The 25,337-nt window shown below is 41.2% G+C and overlaps 1 protein-coding gene across 3 annotated transcripts in view; it reads left to right on the top strand.

The window, feature by feature from the left end:
* fam184aa (family with sequence similarity 184 member Aa) overlaps positions 1–25,337 on the top strand; it is a 54,257-nt gene that overhangs the window by 6,565 nt on the left and 22,355 nt on the right. For all 3 annotated transcript variants that reach the window (XM_079852439.1, XM_079852440.1, XM_079852438.1), the window contains exons 4-10: positions 133–314; positions 1,274–1,459; positions 2,117–2,239; positions 4,504–4,665; positions 5,071–5,192; positions 5,619–5,769; positions 18,112–18,324. In XM_079852439.1, the coding sequence (XP_079708565.1) occupies positions 133–314; positions 1,274–1,459; positions 2,117–2,239; positions 4,504–4,665; positions 5,071–5,192; positions 5,619–5,769; positions 18,112–18,324 (1,139 nt within the window). The remainder of the gene's footprint in view (positions 1–132; positions 315–1,273; positions 1,460–2,116; positions 2,240–4,503; positions 4,666–5,070; positions 5,193–5,618; positions 5,770–18,111; positions 18,325–25,337) is intronic.

Here is a 25,337-nt window from a genome sequence, read left to right as displayed (position 1 = left end):
TTAGCTTTGAATTTTCACTTGAATGCTGCTGTGCTCGGTTTTTGTATTTGCGATTGTCTCCTTCATATCCACAAATAATATGTCATAAGGAAGAATGAATCTAACAAAACACCTCATGTGTTTCATTAACAGGTCAGATAGGATCTCTTCAAGCAACCCAAATGAGCCACGAGGCCACTATCAGGGACCTTGGCTCCGAGCAGAACCGGCTGAAGGAGAAGATCCTACAGCTGGAGGAGGAGAGAGAGAGGCTTCAGAAACAGATTCAAACACTGGAAGAACAACAGCATCAGAAGATCCTCAATCTGGAGAAGGCAAGTTATTCTTCACCTTTTCCTTTTTCTTTATATTGGCAGAAGGGAGACAGGACTGAAAAGCTATTTGGAAGCAATTACTTGCAGAAATGTTGCAGTAATTACACTACCGTTCAAAAGTTTGGGGTCAGTAAGATTTGATTTTGAAAGAAATTAATACTTTTATTCTGCGAGGAGGCATTCAAATGATCAAAAGTGACATTAAAGGAATTTATTATATTACAAAAGGTTTATATTTCAAATAAATGCTGATCTATTTGTCAAAGAATCCTGAAAAAATCACAGTTTCCTCAAAAATATTAAGCAGCACAACTGTTTTCATCATTGATAATAATAAGAAATGCTTCTTAAGCACCAAATCAGCATATTAGAATGATTTCTGAAGGATCACGACACTGAAGACTGCTAAAAATTCAGCTTTGCATCAAAAGAAGTAAATTACATTTACATGTATATACTGAGTAGATGCTTTTATCCAAAGTGACTTACAGAAGACTTACAAAATTTCATTTTAAAATTGTTTATAATATTAAAGTTGTTTAAATTATAATAATATTTTACAATATTATTTTACTGTACTTTTGATTAAATCAATAAATGCTGCCGTGATGAGCATAAGAGACTTCTTTAAAAAAAAAAAAAACTTTTGTATGCTAATGTATTTTAACTTTTAATGTCCTAATATAGGCTACATTGATGCAATATGACACATTCCCTCCAATATTAAATTATTGCTTGATCAAGATTATTCGATTTTTACATTTAGTCTCCCCTAATCTTGAGTGTTTGGTAACATCCCCGGGACTGGATCTATATAAGCATACAAACCAAATATCACGTATACAAACTGTTGCTAGCATTTTGAACTCAGTCACTGCCAACTGGGAACAATTATCAGGTATTCAACACAAGATATCGAGACTTGACAGAGTGTAAATGAAACTGTGCTATTTTGGCAGACGCTTCGTGAGGAAAAGCAGAGCTATGAGATGGAGCTGGCACAAATCAGGGACAAATACGAGGAGGAAACGGCCTGTCTGAAAGACAGCCAGGCAGAATCCTTAGAAGACCTCAAGGAGAAACACAGAGTCCAGCAGGAAAGTGCTCGCAATGCCGCTGAGAGAGAGAAGAACCAGCTGCTCAGTGTAAGAACATACATATTTTACTATGCGTGTAGTGCTTAAGCTTGTGCGTTTGTTTATATGAATTCAGATCTATTATGAGCTTTACGTGTTTGCTTTATTAGCGGTTTCACTTTAGATATTCCCTCCCTTGTGTTCTCTTTTGCTTTTTGTTATTCTCTGTGTTCTGTTTAATAAAAAATAAACTGCAATGACTTAATGCAAAACAAATGAAAAATATGAATATTCAGTCCTACTAAACAAGACTGGTGGATTATCACTGTTCCCAAACCATCTATTAAAACCCTGAGAGCAATGCCAAATTGCATTTTCTGCTCCTCGTTGAGTGGTGTTGATTATGCAAACAGCCGTTTCTCAGTGCAATGATGACAATGAGATAGTGATATTTTGCCCACTGTTTTTGTGATGCTTCATACAAATAGCTCTCAATCATGACAAATATTGAGACTAATCTTCTTGTCATCTCATGACAATCACGGCAATTTATTTTTTGAAAATGTCTCCGTGCTCAACAAAGCTCTTTTACAGCTCCTGTGTAATTCAATTGAAAAAAGACTCCATCTGTCTTCAGCAGATTGTCCTCCTGTCTGGATTCACCTCTCATTTCAGTGCTCTGCTATGGCTTTTTTGAATGTTTTCTTTTCATTTTTACTCTCCCAGGAGATGAGACAACAGTTTGATATCCGCCGTCTGTCATTGGAAGAGCAGAGAAACCACCTGCAACAGCAACTGGAGACCATACGAGAGGAACTCACTACTAAGCTCAACATGGCCAACCAAGAGGTTTATATTAACAATGGTTTACATTTTTTGTTTAGATTAACTTTTCTGGTTCAAAACACATCTCATGGTAGCTAGACTTAGTTTTTCTTTTCTTTTTTCCTGGTCCAAACTGGTTTATATGGTTGATCAGCTGCATTTCCAGTAGAAATATAGGTAATACAATTAAATTAAATAAATGATAAAAAATATTTTATTTCATGTTTTATCCCAAGTAGCTGCTTAATAATTATTATTATATTTTACACCGATATTGATATCATCTGCTTCCAATATCAGTCTAATAAGATTTTTAATATTATGTCATAATTTGGCAGCAGGTATATCTGGCTGCTGTCACTTTGAGACCTGACGCACGGACCCATTGTACACATGCGTTTTCTTTCTCAACTGTTTACGTTCACCTAAAACATAACTGACTGTGTTTACGTGAATTAGGGCTGGGTATCGTTCAAAAATTTTCAGTACCAATTTTATGAAATCCGTTTTGACAAGATTACATTTCATATCTAAATGTAACAAAATTACATTACATATTACCTAAAAAAATTACCTAAGGCAATTCAGTCGGCGCAGCGCCACCTACTCATCCGGAGATACAAAAAATATCTATTTTTGCTTATAACTTCTGAAAATCATAAAAGGGGTCTTGATAGATTCTGGGCGGCATGCCGAGTCGAATGATATCCAATTTTCCCATATTGGCCATTTTGGGCGTCGGCCATTTTGAATTTTGTAATACGCATTAGCGTATCCTTATGAAACCCAGTATGGGTCATCGGCACAATGCCCTGAAGGAACCTGAGAAGTTTCTAACAAGCGCCACCTAGTGGTAAAATCAAATATTCATATTCTTATAACTTTGGATTTGGTTGACATATTTTCACAGGAGTCATCTCCTTAGATTCCTGAATCCTTGCCGAGTCCAATGATACCAAACATGTTAGGTTTCGCCTTATGGTTTGTGCAGCATTGTGATTTAGCGTTTAAAAACTTTTGTGAATATCTTCGAAACCGTTAGTCCGATTGAGATGAAACCACTGTAGGAAATTTGGAAACATAGGTCGCTGGCAATACACTAATTCCCAAATGTCAAAACTTTTATTGTAAGTGGCAAAAAAAAATCCAAATAAAGATTAGATGAGATTAGATATCTCTTCTCCCAGAGGTAATTTTTTATGTGCTCATACATATAAATTTCTATAACTCCAAAACTAAGTAAATAAGATATTTTCACCAAATTTGACACACATATGTATAGGCTCACTCTGAGGACACATTAAAAAAGCGGTGGAACTGCGCCACTTGGTGGTGCTATAATAAAAAAAAATGAAATTGCCACTAATTACAACACACTATTCTGACATAAATGGCTATATTTTACAAATGCATTGGTGTATCATTACGAAACTCGGTATGTCGGCACGACACTGAAGACTGCTAAAAATTCAGCTTTGCATCAAAAGAAGTAAATTACATTTACATGTATATACTTAGTAGATGCTTTTATCCAAAAGTGACTTACAGAAGACTTACAAAATTTCATTTTAAAATTGTTTATAATATTAAAGTTGTTTAAATTATAATAATATTTTACAATATTATTTTACTGTACTTTTGATTAAATCAATAAATGCTGCCATGATGAGCATAAGAGACTTCTTTAAAAAAAAAAACTTTTGTATGCTAATGTATTTTAACTTTTAATGTCCTAATATAGGCACCAAACTTTGCATTTGTTATTGTCACCTCACTCTGACCACACCACATCAGTTTGGTCAGCGCCACTTATTGGTCGAAAGTGAAAAACCATTAAATTGTCACTAGTGACTGTATTTATGATATTTCAGCCTAAAACCATCTTAAAATGTATTTAATTGCTCGTTGTTGCCGTTGGTCCATCAGGCAGGATGGAATGCGTTAGAGTTTATAGAGAAAAGCCAAAACACCACCAAATTAATTGCTAATGCTTGTTTTTCTACCAAAAAAAGATTTCACTTCCTGAAGAATAATGTATTTTGTAATATTTAAATAATAATTCATTTATTAAATAAAGTCAGTTTAAATCAGTTTTTTATTTTTTTTACCCCATGTTCAGTTTATTTCAGTATTGTGACAAAAATGATATACTGTTATATAATTTCCATCTTTAAAAATTGTTAGTTTAACCGTAAGTCATGTATGTAAGAGAATGTACTACATAGTAAGAATGACCCATATATTTTGATTTTATACATGCATTTGATTGTATTTGTGTCTTCTCTCAGGTGTCCCATTTAAAGGATCTTGTGAAGGACAGTGAAGAAAATCTGGATTCTGCTGAGAGCCACATCTCCTGTCTTAAAGACAGCCAGGAAAAGCTTCTCATCGAGCTGGATGCCACTAGGGCAAGAGTGAGAGAGACAAGCAATATGCTCACGGATCTACAAGTAAAGCGCTCCACTTTCTTTTACTCCATTTATTATGAATTACGTGTGCTTTGAGTCAGGTTCTCGTTAGATAGAAAAATAGAAGCGTTTAGAGATGTTGATATAAAATTTTCACGTTTTTCACGCTTTTAGAAGTGTGAAAACCACTGACGCATCTCGCTGTTTAGAGGGAGAAGCGGGAATTCGGTGTGGCAATCACTGCAATAGGAGACGGATAATAGAGCGTGGCGGGGATCTTAAAAGAAAAATTAAGCCTCATTCAATTTTTAAGACAGCCGCTTTTGTTTTGCACTAAAGCCTGCGAAGTGCAGGAAGAGTCTAAAGATGCCATTTGTATAATCAGCTCTACTGGAAACTGCTTTCTCTCTTTGCTTTTTTCCATGATGAATCATTATCCACTCACAGGAGGAGATAGAAACCCAGAAACAGCAACATGAAGCCAGGGTCATCACTATCAAAACAGAGGAGAAACAGAAAATGGACAAAATCACAGAGGAGCTGGATCTCAAGTGGACCGATGCTTTAAGGTGCCGCACAAAACATATGAGTCATGCATTACTGTAGACAAGATGGAGCTAAAAACAGAGCGAGATTTTTCTGAGCACAGTGCGTTAAATTGAATAAACTGTGACTGTACACAGTGTTTGGTTTTTAGAGAGTTCACACGGCAAATCAAATCTAAAATAGGAGCAGTCTGTCCGGCATCAAAGCCTGTGACAAATCCTCTTACACAGCCATGCATTTGGATTAAAATATGCTAATTACAAGAGTAAGAGGTTAACATCGAATCGCAGAGCAGCACACAATATACAGTGAGCTGAAGGTTACTGAGACATCTGTGGGGTTCTTATTAACATTTAACATCTCACTTTCAGAGTCGCTTCCATGCTGTTTAAGTAATGCATTCTTGAATCTGTTTCAGTTGCACCCTCTCTTTCTCTTTTTGGTTTCAGGGATGAGCTGAAGGGTCTTCGGGAAGAGCTTACAGCCGAACATCAGGCAGAGAGACAGGTGGCCCTGACACAACTTTCCCAGCAGAGAGATCTGGAGATGATGGCAGCCAGGGAGAGCTGGCAGAGGAAGGTGGAGGACCTCCTTGAACAGGTAACAGAAGGTCACACAGACCAGTGACGTTTTGTCATATCACGGTGTAGCCCAAGACTGGTTGCCCACTGAAGCTAAGCAGGGTTGAGCCTGGTCAGTACCTGGATGCCTTTCAGTGAATAGTTCTTAATATAACTATTTTTGTTCTCAGTGTGAAGAACATTTTAATAATAAAAATAACCCTTTTCCACTATAAAGAACCTTTTATGCAATGGAAAGATTCTATGGATGTTAAAGGTTTTTTATGGAACCATTGATGCCAACAATGCCATGGTATCTTGTAGCATAAACCGTCATATAAACAATTGTGTTCTAAAACAAACAAGTGTAACAAAACAAACATTTGTAAGAACAAACAAAAAATGCAACTAAACAAAACAAACCATCTGTAAAAACAAAAAACATTTCTAAAAATCTAACAAAAATACAATAAATCAAAGCAAGTGTTTGTAAAAAAATAATAAAATTGTATTCAACACTTTTGTAGCATTCTTCCCCAGAAATACACTTGTTTTTCAAGTTTCCTGTAGCATAAACATATGCTCTTACAAACAAACATTTGCAAGAACAAACAAAAAATTTAACCAAACAAAACATCAGTAAAAAAAAAAAAAAAAAAATACATAAATAAAACACAAATGTAGCAAATGTTTATAAAAATCGAACAAAAATTTAACAAATCAAAACAAAATGTTTGTAAAAACCAAAATGTAGCAAACCGGTTTATGAAAAACAGGCAAATCTTCTGTATTTAAATTCTATTAACTTGTGTAACTGGATCATTTATTAGGGCAAAATAATTTGCAGAGTACTTAATATATGTTGAAATACATATGTCAACGATCTAGTGTTTCTGACACCAATACCATGAACATTTCTGAATGTTTCGTTTTTGCAGCTTAGTTGGAAACCAAGTCTGACTGGACTGGGAATGGAGCTTTGCGTTTTGAACGTAGAGTATTATCTATTGTGTCTAGTTTTTTTATTTTAAAAGATCAAGGAAATTAATTTTTTACGTCATATACAGTGAGGAAAATAAGTATTTGAACACCCTGCTATTTTGCAAGTTCTCCCACTTAGAAATCATGGAGGGGTCTGAAATTGTCATCGTAGGTGCATGTCCACTGTGAGAGACTTAATCTAAAAAAAAAAATCCAGAAATCACAATGTATGATTTTTTTAACTATTTATTTGTATGCTACAGCTGCAAATAAGTATTTGAACACCAGAGAAAATCAATGTTAATATTTGGTACAGTAGCCTTTGTTTGCAATTACAGAGGTCAAGCGTTTCCTGTAGTTTTTCACCAGGTTTGCACACACTGCAGGAGGGATTTTGGCCCACTCCTCCACACAGATCTTCTCTAGATCAGTCAGGTTTCTGGGCTGTCACTGAGAAACACGGAGTTTGAGCTCCCTCCAAAGATTCTCTATTGGGTTTAGGTCTGGAGACTGGCAAGGTCACGCCAGAACCTTGATATGCTTCTTACAGAGCCACTCCTTGGTTATCCTGGCTGTGTGCTTCGGGTCCTTGTCATGTTGGAAGACCCAGCCTCGACCCAACTTCAATGCTCTAACTGAGGGAAGGAGGTTGTTCCCCAAAATCTCGCAATACATGGCCCCGGTCATCCTCTCCTTAATACAGTGCAGTCGCCCTGTCCCATGTGCAGAAAAACACCCCCAAAGCATGATGCTACCACCCCCATGCTTCACAGTACGGATGGTGTTCTTGGGATGGTACTCATCATTCTTCTTCCTCCAAACACGTTTAGTGGAATTATGACCAAAAAGTTCTATTTTGGTCTCATCTGACCACATGACTTTCTCCCATGACTCCTCTGGATCATCCAAATGGTCATTGGCAAACTTAAGACGGGCCTTGACATGTGCTGGTTTAAGCAGGGGAACCTTCCGTGCCATGCATGATTTCAAACCATGACGTCTTAGTGTATTACCAACAGTAACCTTGGAAAAGGTGGTCCCAGCTCTTTTCAGGTCATTGACCAGCTCCTCCCGTGTAGTTCTGGGCTGATTTCTCACCTTTCTTAGGATCATTGAGACCCCACGAGGTGAGATCTTGCATGGAGCCCCAGTCCGAGGGAGATTGACAGTCATGTTTAGCTTCTTCCATTTTCTAATGATTGCTCCAACAGTGGACCTTTTTTCACCAAGCTGCTTGGCAATTTCCCCGTAGCCCTTTCCAGCCTTGTGGAGGTGTACAATTTTGTCTCTAGTGTCTTTGGACAGCTCTTTGGTCTTGGCCATGTTAGTAGTTGGATTCTTACTGATTGTATGGAGTGGACAGGTGTCTTTATGCAGCTAACGACATCAAACAGGTGCATCTAATTTAGGATAATAAATGGAGTGGAGGTGGACATTTTAAAGGCAGACTAACAGGTCTTTGAGGGTCAGAATTCTAGCTGATAGACAGGTGTTCAAATACTTATTTGCAGCTGTATCATACAAATAAATAGTTAAAAAATCATATATTGTGATTTCTGGATTTTTTTTTTTAGATTATGTCTCTCACAGTGGACATGCACCTACGATGACAATTTCAGACCCCTCCATGATTTCCAAGTGGGAGAACTTGCAAAATAGAAGGGTGTTCAAATACTTATTTTCCTCACTGTATGTCTCCTTGAATATATTAATTTGGAGTGGTATGACATCTGAGAACATAAGAATTCCCATAGCTGTGGTTCTTATTTGAGTAACTGTCAACAACTTTCATCAGTCATTTAGTTCAGATTAAAGTGATGTTCTTTTTTAAATTCTGATGCTGTCAATATCATGCAAACTTGCGTGACTGAAAATTCTAGATATTCCGAATACAAACACAGTCTCTAGTGTGCAGCCTCGTTTCCCATGAGGTTTTGCATGTTTGGCACTTTCTGTAATGTGACAGACCGCCTCCTGTACAATGTCTCTCCGTCGCTCTCAAGAGCCATGTCACTGTCGCTTATGTCAAGAGCCTCCAAAAGTTGCTGCGTCAGACATCTGTCAGCATCTCTAGATGTGTGTTGTCTGTCTTTAGTGCTTCCTCTGGTCAGTGCCCTTTATATCATGTAAAACTAGGGATCTGTACTATCAGTGATTTTATATTGACATTGGCCAATATTTGCATTTTTTAATTGTTTTCTTGTTGGCATCAGACCATATTTTTCATATGTTGTTGGCATATTTTTCTGTTGATATGAAAAATCGGGTCGATTTAGCAATATAGTGGGTGTATGATGCATATTACGATGTTATAATCAACTACAATGAAGAAAATTATAAATTATTCCTCCCCGGACCCCCCCCCCCCCAATACAGTAAAACGACACTCGGTTACTAACGTAACCTCGGTTCTCTCTAGAGAGGGAACGAGTGTTGCGTAAGTTTAGCTTACGCTACGGGAAAACTCCTTTTCTCGAGAATACTGAAGCAAAAAATTATCCTTTAATTTTTAGAATGTAAAACGCAAAAAAAATTTGCTGCAGCAGGCAGACATAGGCGAGACAGCTCGCGCGCCTATTGGCTGCTCTGCGGCAACTGCTGCAACCTATCAGTGCGTCTTGGCATGACTCCAGCGCCAATGGGAAGCCTTCCCACACTGTCGTCATGGCCCGCCAAAAAGGGGTGTGGCTAGCCTATAAAACCCCCTCGCACAGGTTGCACAAGTGATTTCAGTCGACTAGAAGCGAAACCAAGTGCAGCACAAGCACGGCAGGCTACGCAACACTCGTTCCCTCTCTAGAGAGAACCGAGGTTACGTTAGTAACCGAGTGTCGTTCTCTTACGAGAGTACTCTCGTGTTGCGTAAGTTTAGCTTATGCTACGGGAACCCTATGTAAAGCGCCGTGCGTGCTGAGTTTCAACACTTATGTCCCAAGGGCAGTAGCCCGGGGCTCATGTAAAGTGAAGTAATCGCAACGGCATAATAGGGCGGGACGACTCAGTGTTATGAGATAGGTGCATATACATATATCTATACAGTTAAGGCAGTATGACCACCTTAAACTGCATAGGCCACAGGACCTGCAGCATATCAACAGTCTAATCAAACTGAGTTGGGTAGACAATGTTAATATAGCATCATCAGACTGAGAGCAGTCTGGCCTGTAAGGCAGGTACTTCCAGGTAGAGTCCTGCACGGGTTCGGGTACCCGCAAATTTTGCTCAAACGGGTGAAAAATATCCAACCGTGTCGGATACGGGTGCGGGTCGGGTCGGACACGGGGGAAACACGGGTCTAAACACGGGTTTAAAACAATCACATGCAAACGTAAAAATATATGCATTTTTTAGGAACACATCTACAGAAATATGCCTGTATTTCAAGTTGATAAAATAATTTAAAATCCACATCAGTTTATTTGTGCCGACGCGCCACGCCCTCCCAGGAATCTATAACGTTACCTAGTCTACTTTCACTTTTAAAAATGCATCATAACCACGCGCGTGATCTGCTTGCAGTCATTGAGATGGATGCTGAGGAGTTGAAGAAAAGAATAACTAGTGGAGATTGTAAAGTTGTCGACAATACGTCATAAAAAATCAAATCCACTATGTGGGAGAAATTTGGATTTATCTGAAGAAAGTATTGTGAAAGGCTTATTTTCTGCATGCATTTTCGTGTTGGATAGCCGCAAATGTGGAACTTCATCGCCGAGGAAGCACGCAGATACTGTGGTAACAAAGCAGTTCTATCGAACAGTATTTTTCAAATTTAACACTGTTAAGTATGTGTGGTGTGCAGGGCGTGTTTGAACCCAAACTTGTCTGATGTAGGCTAGACGAAATTGCGTGGCATATAGTGTTGTAGCCGCGTCTGTTCGATTGGTAAAATGTTAAGGCTGATCAGTTTTGTGGTAACGTTAGCCATGTTCTTTTGCCTTTTGACAGCTTCGGCTGAAGTTGTCCTTGTGTTAATTGTCGTGTAATAACTTAAGTATGACCTGGCAATAAACATTTTTATAATTGTGTCTATAATGTGATTGGCTAAACTGATTTTATTTCGGGTGCGGGTCGGGTATCGGTTCTGTTTTAAGCGGGTCGGGTCGGGTGCGGATTTTAATTAGTGCTGCTGTCGGAAAACGGGTCGGATGCGGTTTGAAGCACTGCGGGTATGGGCGGGTGCGGATTTACAAAATCGGACTCTGCAGGACTCTGCTTCCAGGTTATAAAACCTTACAAATGTAGACAGCGAGGCCCAGCGTGCTGCCATTCAAATGTCATGGATGGAGACCCCACTTGACCATGCCCATGACGAGGCCATACCTCTAGTCGAGTGGGCCCTAACCCCCAAAGGGCAGTTCAGGCCTTTGGATGCATAAGCTGACGCGATAGCGTCCACTATCCATCTGGACAGGGTCTGTTTCGAGATGGCTAGCCCTTTGATGCGGCCACCGAACGAAACGAAAATCTGCTCTGTTTGCCTAAAGGTGGCGGAGTGCTCCACATAAATCCTTAATGCCCTCACCGGGCAGAGAAGGTTAACCCCGGCCTCACTGTCAGACGCAGGGAGGGCCGAGAGAGAGATAACTTGCGCTCTGAAGGGAGTCGCAAGCACTTTTGGGACATAACCGTGTCTTGGTTTGAGGATGACTTTAGAGTCATTAGGCCCAAATTCCAAGCACGTAGCGCTTACTGAGAGCGCGTGCAGGTCGCCCACCCGTTTTACTGAAGCTAGTGCCAGCAGAAAAGCGGTTTTGAATGATAGTTATTTTAGCTCCACCGCGTGTAGTGGTTCAAATGGTTCGCCTTTCATGGCCTCAAGGACCGTGGAAAGGTCCCAAACCGGAACCGAGGGTGGTCGAGGAGGATTCAGCCTCCTAGCACCCCTGAGGAAACGGATTACGAGGTCGTTCTTTCCTAGCGACTGGCCATTTGCAGGTTTTGTGAACGCTGCTATGGCTGCCACGTACACTTTGAGCGTGGAAGGGGATCTCCCGCTGTCCAACAGCTCTTGTAGGAAAGAGAGGACCACCGTTACCTCACCTTTTAGCTGGTTTAAATCATGAGCTGAGCACCAATCAGCGAACACTGACCATTTAGACGTGTAGAGCCGTCTAGTAGACGGAGCTCTAGCCTCTGTGATCGTGTTCAGCACTCCCTCCGGGAGGTGCAGTGGTGATAGTTGATCACCCACACATGTAGAGCCCACAGCTCGGGGTATGGGTGCCAAATCGCGCCCTGGGCCTGGGACAACAGGTCCTTCCTCAGCGGAATCGGCCATGGAGCCGCGCTCCCTAGTTCCATCAGTTCTGGGAACCAGACTTGATTCTCCCATAGCGGAGCTATCAGGAGTATCGAGCATTTGCTCTCCCTGACTCGCTTGATTACCTGTGGTAACAAGGCGACCGGGGGAAATGCATAGAGAGGGCGTCTGGGCCAGTCTAGGGCCAGCGCATTCCTTTCTTTCGAGAAGAACATTGGGCAGTGAGCGTTGGTTTGCAACGTGAACAGGTCTACCTCTGCTCTGCCGAAAATGTCCCAGATATTTCGCACCGTAAGGGGGTGCAGGGACCACTCTCCTGGGGAGGGCTTTGCCCTGGATAGCATATCTGGGCCCACGTTCAGGACGCCCGGCACATTGTGCTGGCTCCCTATGAGGAGGCGTTTTGCTATTGCAAGCAGGCTCCGGGACCTGAGGCCGCCCTGGCGATTTATGTAGGACACCAACGACGTGTTGTCCGTTCTGACTAGAACGTGGTGGTTCCTTAGCGCAGGGAGGAAGAACTGAAGGGCATTCTTGACCGCTTTCATCTGTAGACAGTTTATGTGGAGACGCTTCTCCGCGTCTGACCACAGAAGGTCTCCCTTCGTATAGGGCGCCCCAACCCGCATTGGAGGCATCTGTCGAAACTACTTTGATTCGTGTGGCAATACCCAAGTTCACGCCGGACTGGTACCAGCCGGGTCTCATCCACGGTTTCAGAGCGGCAACGCATATCTGATTCACCGTGAGACGGAGCAGACCTGAAGTCCATGCTCGCGCTGGTACCCGCCATCTCAACCATAGTTGAAATGGGTGCATATTCAGCAAACCCAGCTGCAGTACCGTAGAGGCTGAGGCCATGAGACCCATCATCCTCTGAAACACTCTGGGGGGGAGATTTTTCCCCACAGTGAATGTCGCCGCTAGGCGCTGTATCACTGCCGTGCGTTCCTGTGTCAGGCGCGCCCCCATAGAGCTGGAGTCCAGTTCTATCCCCAGAAAAGAAATTTTCTGGCTGGGGAGTAGAATGCTTTTGGTCCAGTTGACTCTGAGACCCAGCTGCTCGAGATGGGTCAGCAGTAGTGTTTTGTGTAACACCAATTCCTTTTTTGACTGTGCTATAATTAGCCAGTCATCCAGATAGTTCAGGATTCTCACGCCCCATCGTCTGAGGGGCGCGAGCGCCGTCCATGCACTTTGTAAATTTACAAGGTGCTAACGACAGGCTGAAGGGAAGGGCGGTGTACTGATAAGCCTGGCCCTCGAAGGCGAATCTCAAGAACAGCCTGTGACGGACTGCTATTTGGATCTGAAAATAGGCGTCTTTCAGATCCACTGATATAAATCAGTCCCCCGGTCGAATTCGAGCGAGGATTTGTCTGGTCGTGATCATTTTGAACGAGCACGTCATCAGCGCTTTGTTCAAGTGTCTGAGATCTAGTATAGGGCGGAGCCCGCCATCCTTCTTTGGTACTAAGAAGTAACGGCTGTAAAACCCCCGACTCACTTTCTGCCAAGGGAACGGTTTCCACAGCCCCTTTTCTCAGTAAATTCGCTATCTCTGTGCGAAGTAGGTGTGCTACTTCCTGATTCAAAGAAGTTTCGACCCGGGCTGTGAAGCGCGGTGGTCTGCGAGCGAATTGCAGCGAGTAGCTCTGTTTCACTATCTTTAACACCCATTTCGAAGCCCCTGGGATGCTTTCCCACGCTTTCGCGTGAGTCGTCAGGGGTAGAATGAAATCTGGGTTCCGGTCCGGGGACCCGGAGACCCAACCATGATGACGTACTTCGTTCATCATGCTCATTTCGAGTGGGGCAGACAGTGTTTCGTGCAGTGTTTCTGTAACTGGCACTCCGGACGTGTGAGCGGGGAGATGCTTTATTACATGCACAGCTCTGTGGGCTCGCGGCGCATAGCGCTGCGAGCTGTCCACAAAGTGTGTGCGCTGAGAGGCAGACACGTGATCTGCACTCAACACATTGCCAGCGCGAGCTGGGCTCGCACGCTGAGGCGCTATGTGTGTGCGTAGCGCAGATACAGTCATATTCACAGGCAGGGGTGGGCGCTGAACAGCGGGCACATTTCCTACACTTAAAATATGAACGGCATGAGCCGGTTTGACTGATATGGACCCTGTGGTGGTGTGAGACACTGCATGGGTAGTGCTTGTGTGTAGGGGTGAACACTGGGAAGTGGGCACTTTTCCTACACTAAGCGGTCGAGCGGCCTGAGCCAGCTTTATTGTTTTCTACCCTGGATGAGTGTGACACACAGAGAGTGTAGTGTTTTTGTGCAGGGGTGGGCACTGGGCAGTGGGCACCTGTCCTACATTTAAAACACCTTCGGCCTGAGCCGGAATATGACCAGACATAATGCTCTTTTTGAGATTTATGTGGGTCGCCGTGAGAACGGGTTTTGTGTAGAGACTTAGGAGGCTCAAGTAGTATAATTCATATCTGCCGCCAGAGCCGGGATCGAACACGGGTCTCTGGCGCGAAAGCCTATATTTTGCCACAGGGGGGGAAATGACTTAAGCTTTCAGTTAGTGTGAGCAGATAAGAGAGCGTCATGTGAATCACGCGGAGGGCACCGGCGTGGGCTCATATGTTTAAAACGCTCATAATACTCGAGCCCCGCCATTTGAACGGGAGGACGCGAGGGGCGGGTTCGCTTTCTGTATGTAAGAAAGCTGGCCGCGAGCTCACGATGCACGCGGGGTGCACTTGGAACAAGGCATTTGAATCAACGCCACGTTTTTGAGGCGGACTTGATGGGGAACAAAGCCTGTCGAACCCGCAGGGTCGAGAGGGGCAAAGATTCGCATTCACGGCAGCCGCCGTCGGCGAGCGCGTGTTCTTTTCCCAGGCAGGAAGCGCACAACTCGTGGCGGTCCCCGTCGCTGAGAACGGCTCGGCACGAGCCACAGGACATGATAGGCATTGAAAAATGCCTTTGCTCTTTTAAGGCCTGTTCACACCGGGACGAATTTCGCGTGCGATATTCGCCGACGTTTAACGCCTCGTGACTAAACAAAGGGCACCAATGTGAGTGTGCACACCGACGCAAAAAACGCCACGCGTAAAAGCGTCATTTTTTTAAAAAACGCCTCGGGTTCGTTTTTTTGGTTTGACACGCCGCGTCAAAAACTATCCGACCAATGAGATTGGCGCTTTTGTTCACGTGTCTGGAGCTTCTGAAGTTACAGTAAAACACAACTTGGGGGCGCTCAAACACAAAACGGTCTTGCCTAGCACACATAACGGCGAAGAAGATATACACCAAGTAGCGTCTACACTGCCGGGAAGAAATAAGACAAGGAAGATGCAAGGCAATATGAATGTAGAGCTGCTGGTCTCGTTGGTGTCGGAACATAAAGAACTATATGACAAACGCGACAGCGACTACAAAAATCTTGATAAAAGAGAACTGTTATGGAGTGGTTTCTGTTTTACATTAAGCGCCATCTAATGTCAGGGAATGAATTTGCATGTTCACTCGGCTCATCGTCAGCGAAAATCGCTTGGGTGTGAACACAAAAAACGCGTTGAAAAACGCTGGCGAATAACGCGCGCCGATATTCGTCCCGGTGTGTAGGGCCCTTTAGTGAGAGAACATATGTGCCGCAGCGGCGAATACACATGGAGCAGTGAAAAGGATATGAGCGCCGGATAGCGCAGCAGGTACGGCGAGCGAAGGTGGTGAATATCCAGCCGGGTCCTTGACTCGAGCTCGTCCCGCTGAGATGCTGTTCAACGGCGTTGCTTCTCTCTCGTAGATCCAGTGAAGTCCTTCGCTGAAAGGAGACAAAATCACTTGTGCAACCTGTGCGAGGGGGTTTTATAGGCTAGCCACACCCCTTTTTGGCGGGCCATGACAACAGCGCGGGAAGGCTTCCCATTGGCGCTGGAGTCATGCCAAGACACACTGATAGGTTGCAGCAGTTGCCGCAGAGCAGCCAATAGGCGCGCGAGGTGTCTCGCCTATGTCTGCCTGCTGCAGCAAATGCGTTTTACATTCTAAAAATTAAAGGATAATATTTTGCCTCAGTATTCTCGAGAAAAGGAGTTTTCCCGTAGCGTAAGCTAAACTTACGCAACACGAGAGTACTCTCGTAAGAGAACTGCACATTTTAGAGTGGCCTTTTATTGTAGCTAGCCTAAGGCACACCTGTGCAATAATCATGTTGTCTAATCAGCATCTTGATATACCACACCTGTGAGGTGGATGGATTATCTTGGCAAAGGAGAAGTGCTCACTAAGACCGATTTAGACAGATTTGTGAACAATATTTGAGAGAAATAGGCCTTTTGTGTATATAGAAAAAGTCTTAGATCTTTGAGTACAGCTCATGAAAAATGGGGGCAAAAACAAAAGTGTTGCATTTATAATTTTGTTCAGTGTATATGCTTTTCTCCATTCTAAGTTGTTCAAAGTGTTTCTGATGATTGTTAGAAGGCAGCTGTCTGACTCTGGGATGGCGAATGGGAACATGGTTTGTGTAACATTATCAACACATTATTAGCTGTTTGATAATGTGGTTAAGAAAAGGCTATTTATATTAATTGCCAGTATATTAATTGCCAGTATATGTGTGTTGTTGTAAAGAGCGTTATCATTTTGCAGCGTTTACCTCAGTAAGTTGGCTGAGTGAATCTCTTAGCTGGTGTGAGTGAGTGGAGGCGGGGCTAATTTGTATATTCATAGTTCCGCGTATACTAAATGAAGCAAGGGTGTAGAGTTACATTCAAGCTATTTTAAGGCATGTACAATGTTTTTTCACAGGAAAAACGTTTAAATATGTCATTTTGGTGATTTAAAGATGAGTTTTAAGGGATCAAATTGACTACAGGCGGACTTTAATAAATGTATATCTTATATTTGATTTTTTTTTTACATTTAGCAAAATTTGCTAAATACATAATATTAATATATGTTTTAATTATGATTAATTAAATATGCCAGTAATGGGCTAATGTTCAATAACATGAAATAAAATAAACAATATATTGACGACGTCTAAAGCAACATTTTGTAAAATATATTTGACGCCATAAATAAATTTATGTCTTAGTCTTTATTTTGGCCACTTCAGAAATATTAATATGTGATTTAATTATGATTAATTTGATTCATTAATTTAATTAAGTCTTTTAATCAATTGACAGCCTTAATTTAAATGTTTATATGCCTGATTTGAAATTCTATTTTTATCTTGTTTTGCATATCGACAATTATGTTGGTAATTGGCCATAGACAATAATTATCAGGCAAAATTTCCATGAAGGGTACATCTCAAAGCAATGAAGTCTCTGAGATACTATTTCCTTCATAGTTCATCTGTACCAAAGAGGTTACAGTTTGGTTTTGAAATCAACTTCAGTGTGGTCTTTCAACCTCAAATAATCCTGTGACCTATAAGTCCCTAGACAGTTTGTTAAGACAATCTGTGTGTGAATTCATGTGCAGTGTAGTCCAGGCACTGAAGTCTGCCTTAAAACACTCTTACTTTGCTCTCATTTTATTACCTCCGTGTCTATTTTCGGCCTGCCGTTTGCTGCATGCGGAGATGTGCTCGCCATCTCCTGTTTATTCTCTTTCTTGGTGATTAGCAAGACTTCTCTTTATTATTTCTTTATCTTAGGGCCTTATCTCATTTTTATGTATCAGTCACATTCTTTTGGTAGATAAGCCGTTTAGATTATATTACTTTTCTCATTTAGGGTATCCCTGGGGTAATACTACACAGCAGATCTGAATTAATATATTTTGCTAGCATAAAACAGATAATAAAACTCAATAAAAACGCCGCACCAGCAGTCAAAACGATTGTAATAGCATGTTACATGCAGTTGATGTCATATTCCATCTGTATAACAGGGCAATTTCTGAAAGGATTGCTTTTTTAGATTGCTCTTTACATTGTAATTTTTCAGTCTGTTTATTGACTCTTGTCCCATACTGATTGATTTAATAATAAATAGTTTTTATTCAAAATATCAGCTTTTTTTTCCCCCTGACTGTTGTCTACTTCACCTTCACCCAAATCTAAGTCATCCACACTCCACAATTTGCATCTCTGAGGGATCTGGCTTCCAATCTCAGTCGTTTGAAGCTGTTCTCTGTTTCTGTTGTGTCAGATCTCTCTGCTGAAGCAGAGCCTGGAGCTACAGATGTCGCAGTCGAAAAACGCGCTGCAGCAGTTACAGGCGCAGTTCAGCCAAGAGCGCGATCACCTGGCGCAGGAGTTGCAGGAACTGGCACTGGACCATCAGCACAGAGAGTGCCGCCTGCAGGACGCCCACTGCTGCGCCTTGCAGGACATGGAGGACGCACAACAGATCGAGCTTAGGGTACCTACATACAAACACAGGCTACACAGATGCAAATTCACACACAATGACATGAGCATGTGGAGTTACACTTCTTGGGGCGCATTACAAAAAGATCCTAACCTTAGAATCCTATCTTATCTGTTTGGTAACCATAGCAATTTCAGTTAGGACCTAATTTAGGACAAAAGCTATTACAAAATGACATTTATTAAAGCAACACCAAAGATTCTTTTGTACCTTAAAATAATGTTTCCAAAATCATTTCAGTGGTTCATCAACTCGTAACAGGGTGAATGGCACTTCTGGATTCGCTTTGCGACCCTCTATCGGCTATAACCGCACTATGCAAGTTTGCCAGATCGAGTAGCGTTTCTGTAGTTCGAATGACTACAGAAACTACAAATTTGACTTGCTTTACGGCAAGCGTTACAATGGCAAAAAAATAGCTAGCAATGTCATTATTTTGTTTTTCTTCGTTTCTGATGTCGCAATACATCATACTTTCATAAAATCATGCAACATACTCTACCTTGTCTGTGGACATCATTATTTCCAAAGCCGGTGCTGGATAAACAAATAGCGTGCGTGCGGCTGTTGGCTGGGGTAGGCTAAGTTATTTACGACAGCGGTAATGGACAATTCTGCTTCCAACCTGTAGGGGGACCGAAGAGGAAAAGTGCTTTGGTGTTGCTTTAAGTGTATAATCTTATCTTAACTACAGATAGGAAAAGGGTATTACAGAAGCATCCTAACTCAACAAAAAATCCTTAAAACTGTCTTAAAGGGGTCATGAACTGGATTGTTTTATTATTTTATAATGTTGCCTGGGGTGCCCTTATAATGTTAGTATGATTTTGACATAAAAAATTGTCATAATTTATAAATAAAAGCCATTTTTCCAAGCCTGATTTCTGCCTCAGATTTGAACGCTCCGTTTTAAGGGCCGTGTCTGCTGTGAGACTGCAGTGCAAACGCCCACTGCTGTGATTGGCTGACATGCTTGCAATGAAATAGCTAGTATTACATGAACTCTCTCGAAAACTTTTACTACGTTTTTACTATTACAGCTATCGAGATTAACAAATCGTGAAAAGTATCATTTAAAGCATTATATTTAAATCTATTCCATCACATGAAAGGTTGCAGCATGATGAGCACTGACTGAGCAGATGACAGAGAGTCTGTTGATCGCGTGAATAAAGATCTTATCATTGCAACGCAATTTTTGCACTCTCACAAATGCTTACACCAAATCACAATGCAAACACGATGTGAGTACACAGTAAGAGCTTCGTTGTGTAGTGTAACAGTGTCATTATGTCATCACGAGTTTGGTAAGTGTCCAGATAAGCTCTCGCGGCTCGCGCTGTGCTGTTTGATTGACAGCTTGGGCGAAAGGGATCGTTCTTTGATCGCTTTCTGTATATAATTCAATAACAGTTTAAAAAAAGATTATTTTCATAATACTACCAGAAATTATGTGAAGTTGATCGTTTAGTCACTGATGCATAAACAGTATTGAACGATTTGAATAATTACACCGAAATCACTGATCGCAGATCAGGCATTAGAATACACATGGTTACTTACATGTTGCTGGCAGATCCGTGTCGGGAAATTGTGATTGACTGATTTAATAAAGTTTAACCATGCTGGAATCCGAAGGAAGCTTATGCAGACTGTCTTCTTCCACAAACAGGCACGCACAATATTTAGTAAACAGCATGTTTATTGCTTGTAAGTAGCTCGATCCGGTAGCAATCATCATGTCGTCCTATGTTATTTAGCATGTTTGGGCGAATCGGTGGGCGGGGCTAAACAGGCCGTGTTGAAGTAGGCGTTGATCTTCTTTTGTGGAGGCGGTGTTTTATCCTCTTTGACGTCATAGTTCCCCACTTTGAAAAACGAGTCGTTTGCTGAGCCTGATGTCTATAAAAGCTTTTATTGGACTAACAAGGTAGTTTTCAGTTCTGAAACTTACAGGATATTATTATAGTATGATGATCTCTTATATGTCAAAAGCTCAAGGAAAATTTGATTTCTCAGTTCATCACCCCTTTAACTTTAGGACAACCCCAATGATGTCCTAACTTCAAAATTATTTAAAAGCCAACTGTAAAAATCACATAATAATAGCCCTGTTTGTCACATTTATTAATGATACGAGGTAAAGAACAGCGATGTTTGATGGTGGAAAGACTTTGTGAACACCAAAATGATGTGCTGCACTTTGACAACAAAGCTACAGACTCCTATGAAATATACTGATAGGCTTTGCCTTTTCTACCGAGCTTATCAAAACAAAAAAAGGCACCACTTATTTTGTTTTTCCATTTTAATCTATAGTTTTTCCGTTTTTGCGCATCATTGGTTGCTTGGTAACAGACCTCAGAGTTGATTACCGAACTCCATGGAGGGGTTTAAGATTTCATAACTACAGATAAGATGAGATTTTGTAAGATAGGATAAGAATCCTAAATTAACTTAAAGGGATAGTTCACTTTGAAATAAAATTTTGGTATGTTTTAGCTTACCTCAAGGGCATCCAAGATGTAGGTGTCTTTTTTTCCGCAGTAGTTTCAATTTTGATATTTTTAGGTCAAACCGTTCTTGTCTGTCAGTCCTATAATGCAGGTCTGTGGTCACTGTCTCAAAGAGTATGCACAGAGTCCAAATTAAAACAATTCCCCATCGTCCAAATTAAACAATTCCCCATCGTAAGTACACATTGATGGCCTAAGACACGAAACGAGCGGTTTGTGTGAGAAAACGAACAGTATTTATATCGTTTTTACCTCTTATACACAGCCACGTCCAAGTGATCTGAGGGCGCGCGCGCATCCTGGTGTGTGACGTGTACGCAGACTGTGCATAGATACAGTGAGGAAAATAAGTATTTGAACACCCTGCTATTTTGCAAGTTCTCCCACTTAGAAATCATGGAGGGGTCTGAAATTGTCATCGTAGGTGCATGTCCACTGTGAGAGACCAGAAATTCCAGAAATCACAATGTATGATTTTTTAACTATTTATTTGTATGCTACAGCTGCAAATAAGTATTTGAACACCTGAGAAAATCAATGTTAATATTTGGTACAGTAGCCTTTGTTTGCAATTACAGAGGTCAAACGTTTCCTGTAGTTTTTCACCAGGTTTGCACACACTGCAGGAGGGATTTTGGCCCACTCCTCCACACAGATCTTCTCTAGATCAGTCAGGTTTCTGGGCTGTCGCTGAGAAACACGGAGTTTGAGCTCCCTCCAAAGATTCTCTATTGGGTTTAGGTCTGGAGACTGGCTAGGCCACGCCAGAACCTTGATATGCTTCTTACAGAGCCACTCCTTGGTTATCCTGGCTGTGTGCTTCGGGTCATTGTCATGTTGGAAGACCCAGCCTCGACCCATCTTCAGTGCTCTAACTGAGGGAAGGAGGTTGTTCCCCAAAATCTCGCAATACATGGCCCCGGTCATCCTCTCCTTAATACAGTGCAGTCGCCCTGTCCCATGTGCAGAAAAACACCCCCAAAGCATGATGCTACCACCCCCATGCTTCACAGTAGGGATGGTGTTCTTGGGATGGTACTCATCATTCTTCTTCCTCCAAACACTTTAGTGGAATTATGACCAAAAAGTTCTATTTTGGTCTCATCTGACCACATGACTTTCTCCCATGACTCCTCTGGATCATCCAAATGGTCATTGGCAAACTTAAGACGGGCCTTGACATGTGCTGGTTTAACCCTCTGAGGTCTGAGCTGTTTTCTGGGCCCTGGAGGTGTTCTGACATGCTCTGACATTTCTGGTTATTTCTGTTACTTGTGACATTTTCATGGCTAAAGTCTAATTACACTGTATTCAGCACAAACTCTGCTACAATAATATATCAACAGCATGTATGTAAAAGTTTGTAGTTTTGAGATAATGACATTTATGCGTGGTTTGTGAAAATACAAAAAAAAATTCTCACTGAAATAAGGCCATGAAACCCCTACTGATTATTTCTTCACAAGACTTTTGAAAATTGTATGACGTAGCCTAGAATATTTTCTGCAAAACTATGTGAAAATCACCCTGACTGCTCATTCAGAGAAGACAATATATTGATTTAAAATTTTTACGACGTGTTTTGTGTGAATAAGCCTTATGCGAAGGGGCGGATAACCTCATTAATATGTAAGGCTTTTCTCACCTGAGAAAGACAAAGAACCTCCCTAATGGCCCTATTAGGAGCTTATCAGGGCCCATCATTCTGAGCAACCTTGCACAATACTGTAAATGAGGAGATTTAAAAAGAATGGCTTTTAAATTGTTTGGATTTATTTACACAACATAATCCAAATAGACACAACAAATGGCAAAAAAGCACTTATTGAAAGACAGAGACCTTTGTGCCATTCCTAAAAACATTGTACATACCTTCAATTTCCAAGTTGTTTAATTTTCACTTTACCATGTTCATGTTCCAGAGACTCATGTGAATGTTGAAGTCGGTAGGACTCATCTGGGCCCTGAAAAAAAAGTGAACATACTGATATCAAGAGAAAGGTCTGCACGATTTTGGAAATAAATATTAGATTTTTCTGGTTAAAATTGCTTTTTAAAGTTCACAAAATACACACACACACACACACACACAAATGTTTCCAACAATATATAGTAAATGAACACCAGGTTTGTTGTGCCTTGTAGGCATAGGCTATGCGCAGTGCTGGGTAAAATAATAATAAAAATATTTCAGTAACAACCAAGCTAGAGAAAAATATATTGATTATCATGTTACTTCAAATGTTTCCATTCGTTATGATGATATGAAATGAGATAATAGTAAAAACATGAAGCCGTTTGGTGTGTTTTGCTTTTCAAATTTTCAAATGATACATTCAAACGCGATCGCGCTGCAAAATCTGATACATTCAAACGCGATCGCGCTCAAATATAAAACATTATGGTTACCATATACATATCTACGTTTGACCAGATAGCCACAAACACAGTAGGCCTAACAGTAAACACGGGTCTAAATATTATAATATTCCCCATATATCTAGCAACAGTTCAACTGCAACGTGACATTTATGCAACAATAACAAACATGTAAGAATTTCTTACCTTAAATCTTTCTTGTCTTCAAATTGCGTTCTTCTTCTTCTGAGGTAGCCTAAATCCAATGTAAGCTCAGGCGCGTCTTTCAAACTCGACGTGAAGTGAAGTGTTTTGGTGTTTTGTTGTTGAGGTAACGAGCGCGTTCGCGTTCCATGTGGAGATTTGCATGTGAATATCTTTTGCGCGAGTGGGCGTGGCCAAATTAACTTTAATGAGCAAGCGTTTGAGAAGCTGGACATCTTGTTGGTTTTATACAAATTACTTAAACAGAAAATATTTGTTTTCGTTTTGAACCCGATCATTTAAAAGTACACACTTAAATGTTTATAAAGGTGTATGGCTCATAAATGTGTGACAAGTATTCGCTGAGTTTTGTTTCAGTTTATAGACGTGCTCAAGAAGAAAAGTTCACCGCGACGGAGAGGCAGAACGCACACCCTGTTTATATTCTTTATTTTACAAAAGCACAATGTTTTGATTTGATTGTAAGTGGACACATACAAAAGTAGAAATATCACAGATTCTTTTTTTATATTTCTTTTTTCTGTATGACCATAAATGACGGAGTAATTTAAGTTTATAGTGCTACAATGTGGAGAAAATCCAGCAAAACGCGCCGGCGCGTTTGCCGACCTCAGAGGGTTAAGCAGGGGAACCTTCCGTGCCATGCATGATTTCAAACCATGACGTCTTAGTGTATTACCAACAGTAACCTTGGAAAAGGTGGTCCCAGCTCTTTTCAGGTCATTGACCAGCTCCTCCCGTGTAGTTCTGGGCTGATTTCTCACCTTTCTTAGGATCATTGAGACCCCACGAGGTGAGATCTTGCATGGAGCCCCAGTCCGAGGGAGATTGACAGTCATGTTTAGCTTCTTCCATTTTCTAATGATTGCTCCAACAGTGGACCTTTTTTCACCAAGCTGCTTGGCAATTTCCCCGTAGCCCTTTCCAGCCTTGTGGAGGTGTACAATTTTGTCTCTAGTGTCTTTGGACAGCTCTTTGGTCTTGGCCATGTTAGTAGTTGGATTCTTACTGATTGTATGGAGTGGACAGGTGTCTTTATGCAGCTAACGACATCAAACAGGTGCATCTAATTTAGGATAATAAATGGAGTGGAGGTGGACATTTTAAAGGCAGACTAACAGGTCTTTGAGGGTCAGAATTCTAGCTGATAGACAGGTGTTCAAATACTTATTTGCAGCTGTATCATACAAATAAATAATTAAAAAATCATATATTGTGATTTCTGGATTTTTTTTTAGATTATGTCTCTCACAGTGGACATGCACCTACGACGACAATTTCAGACCCCTCCATGATTTCCAAGAACTTGCAAAATAGCAGGGTGTTCAAATACTTATTTTCCTCGCTGTATATACACTAGATGTCGCCTTAAAGACATTCGTTCCAATGAACTGCCGTATCCAAGGCAACATCTAGTGTATATATCTATGCACCAGTCTGCGTACACGTCACACACCAGGATGCGCGCGCGCCCTCAGATCACTTGGACGTGGCTGTGTATAAGAGGTAAAAACAATATAAATACTGTTCGTTTTCTCACACAAACCGCTCGTTTCGTGTCTTAGGCCATCAATGTGTACTTACGATGGGGAATTGTTTTAATTTGGACTCTGTGCATGCTCTTTGAGATAGTGACCATAGACCTGCATTATATGACTGACAGACAAGAACGGTTTGACCTAAAAATATCAAAATTGAAACTACTGCGGAAAAAAAGACACCTACATCTTGGATGCCCTTGAGGTAAGCTAAAACATACCAAAATTTAATTTCAAAGTGAACTATCCCTTTAAGATTAGCTTCTGTAATTAAAATTTGTGAAAAATCCTAAATTAACTTGTCAGATCTTAACTTAAGATATAAAGTTTCTGTAATACGCCCCCTTTTTCCCAAATAACTCTGATG

Source organism: Squalius cephalus (genome assembly GCF_949319135.1).
Source record: "Squalius cephalus genome assembly, chromosome: 20".
In the NCBI taxonomy this organism is placed as follows: domain Eukaryota; kingdom Metazoa; phylum Chordata; class Actinopteri; order Cypriniformes; family Leuciscidae; genus Squalius; species Squalius cephalus.
The sequence above is the reverse complement of the archived record's forward strand: the minus strand, read 5'-3'. Positions and strand labels throughout refer to the sequence as shown.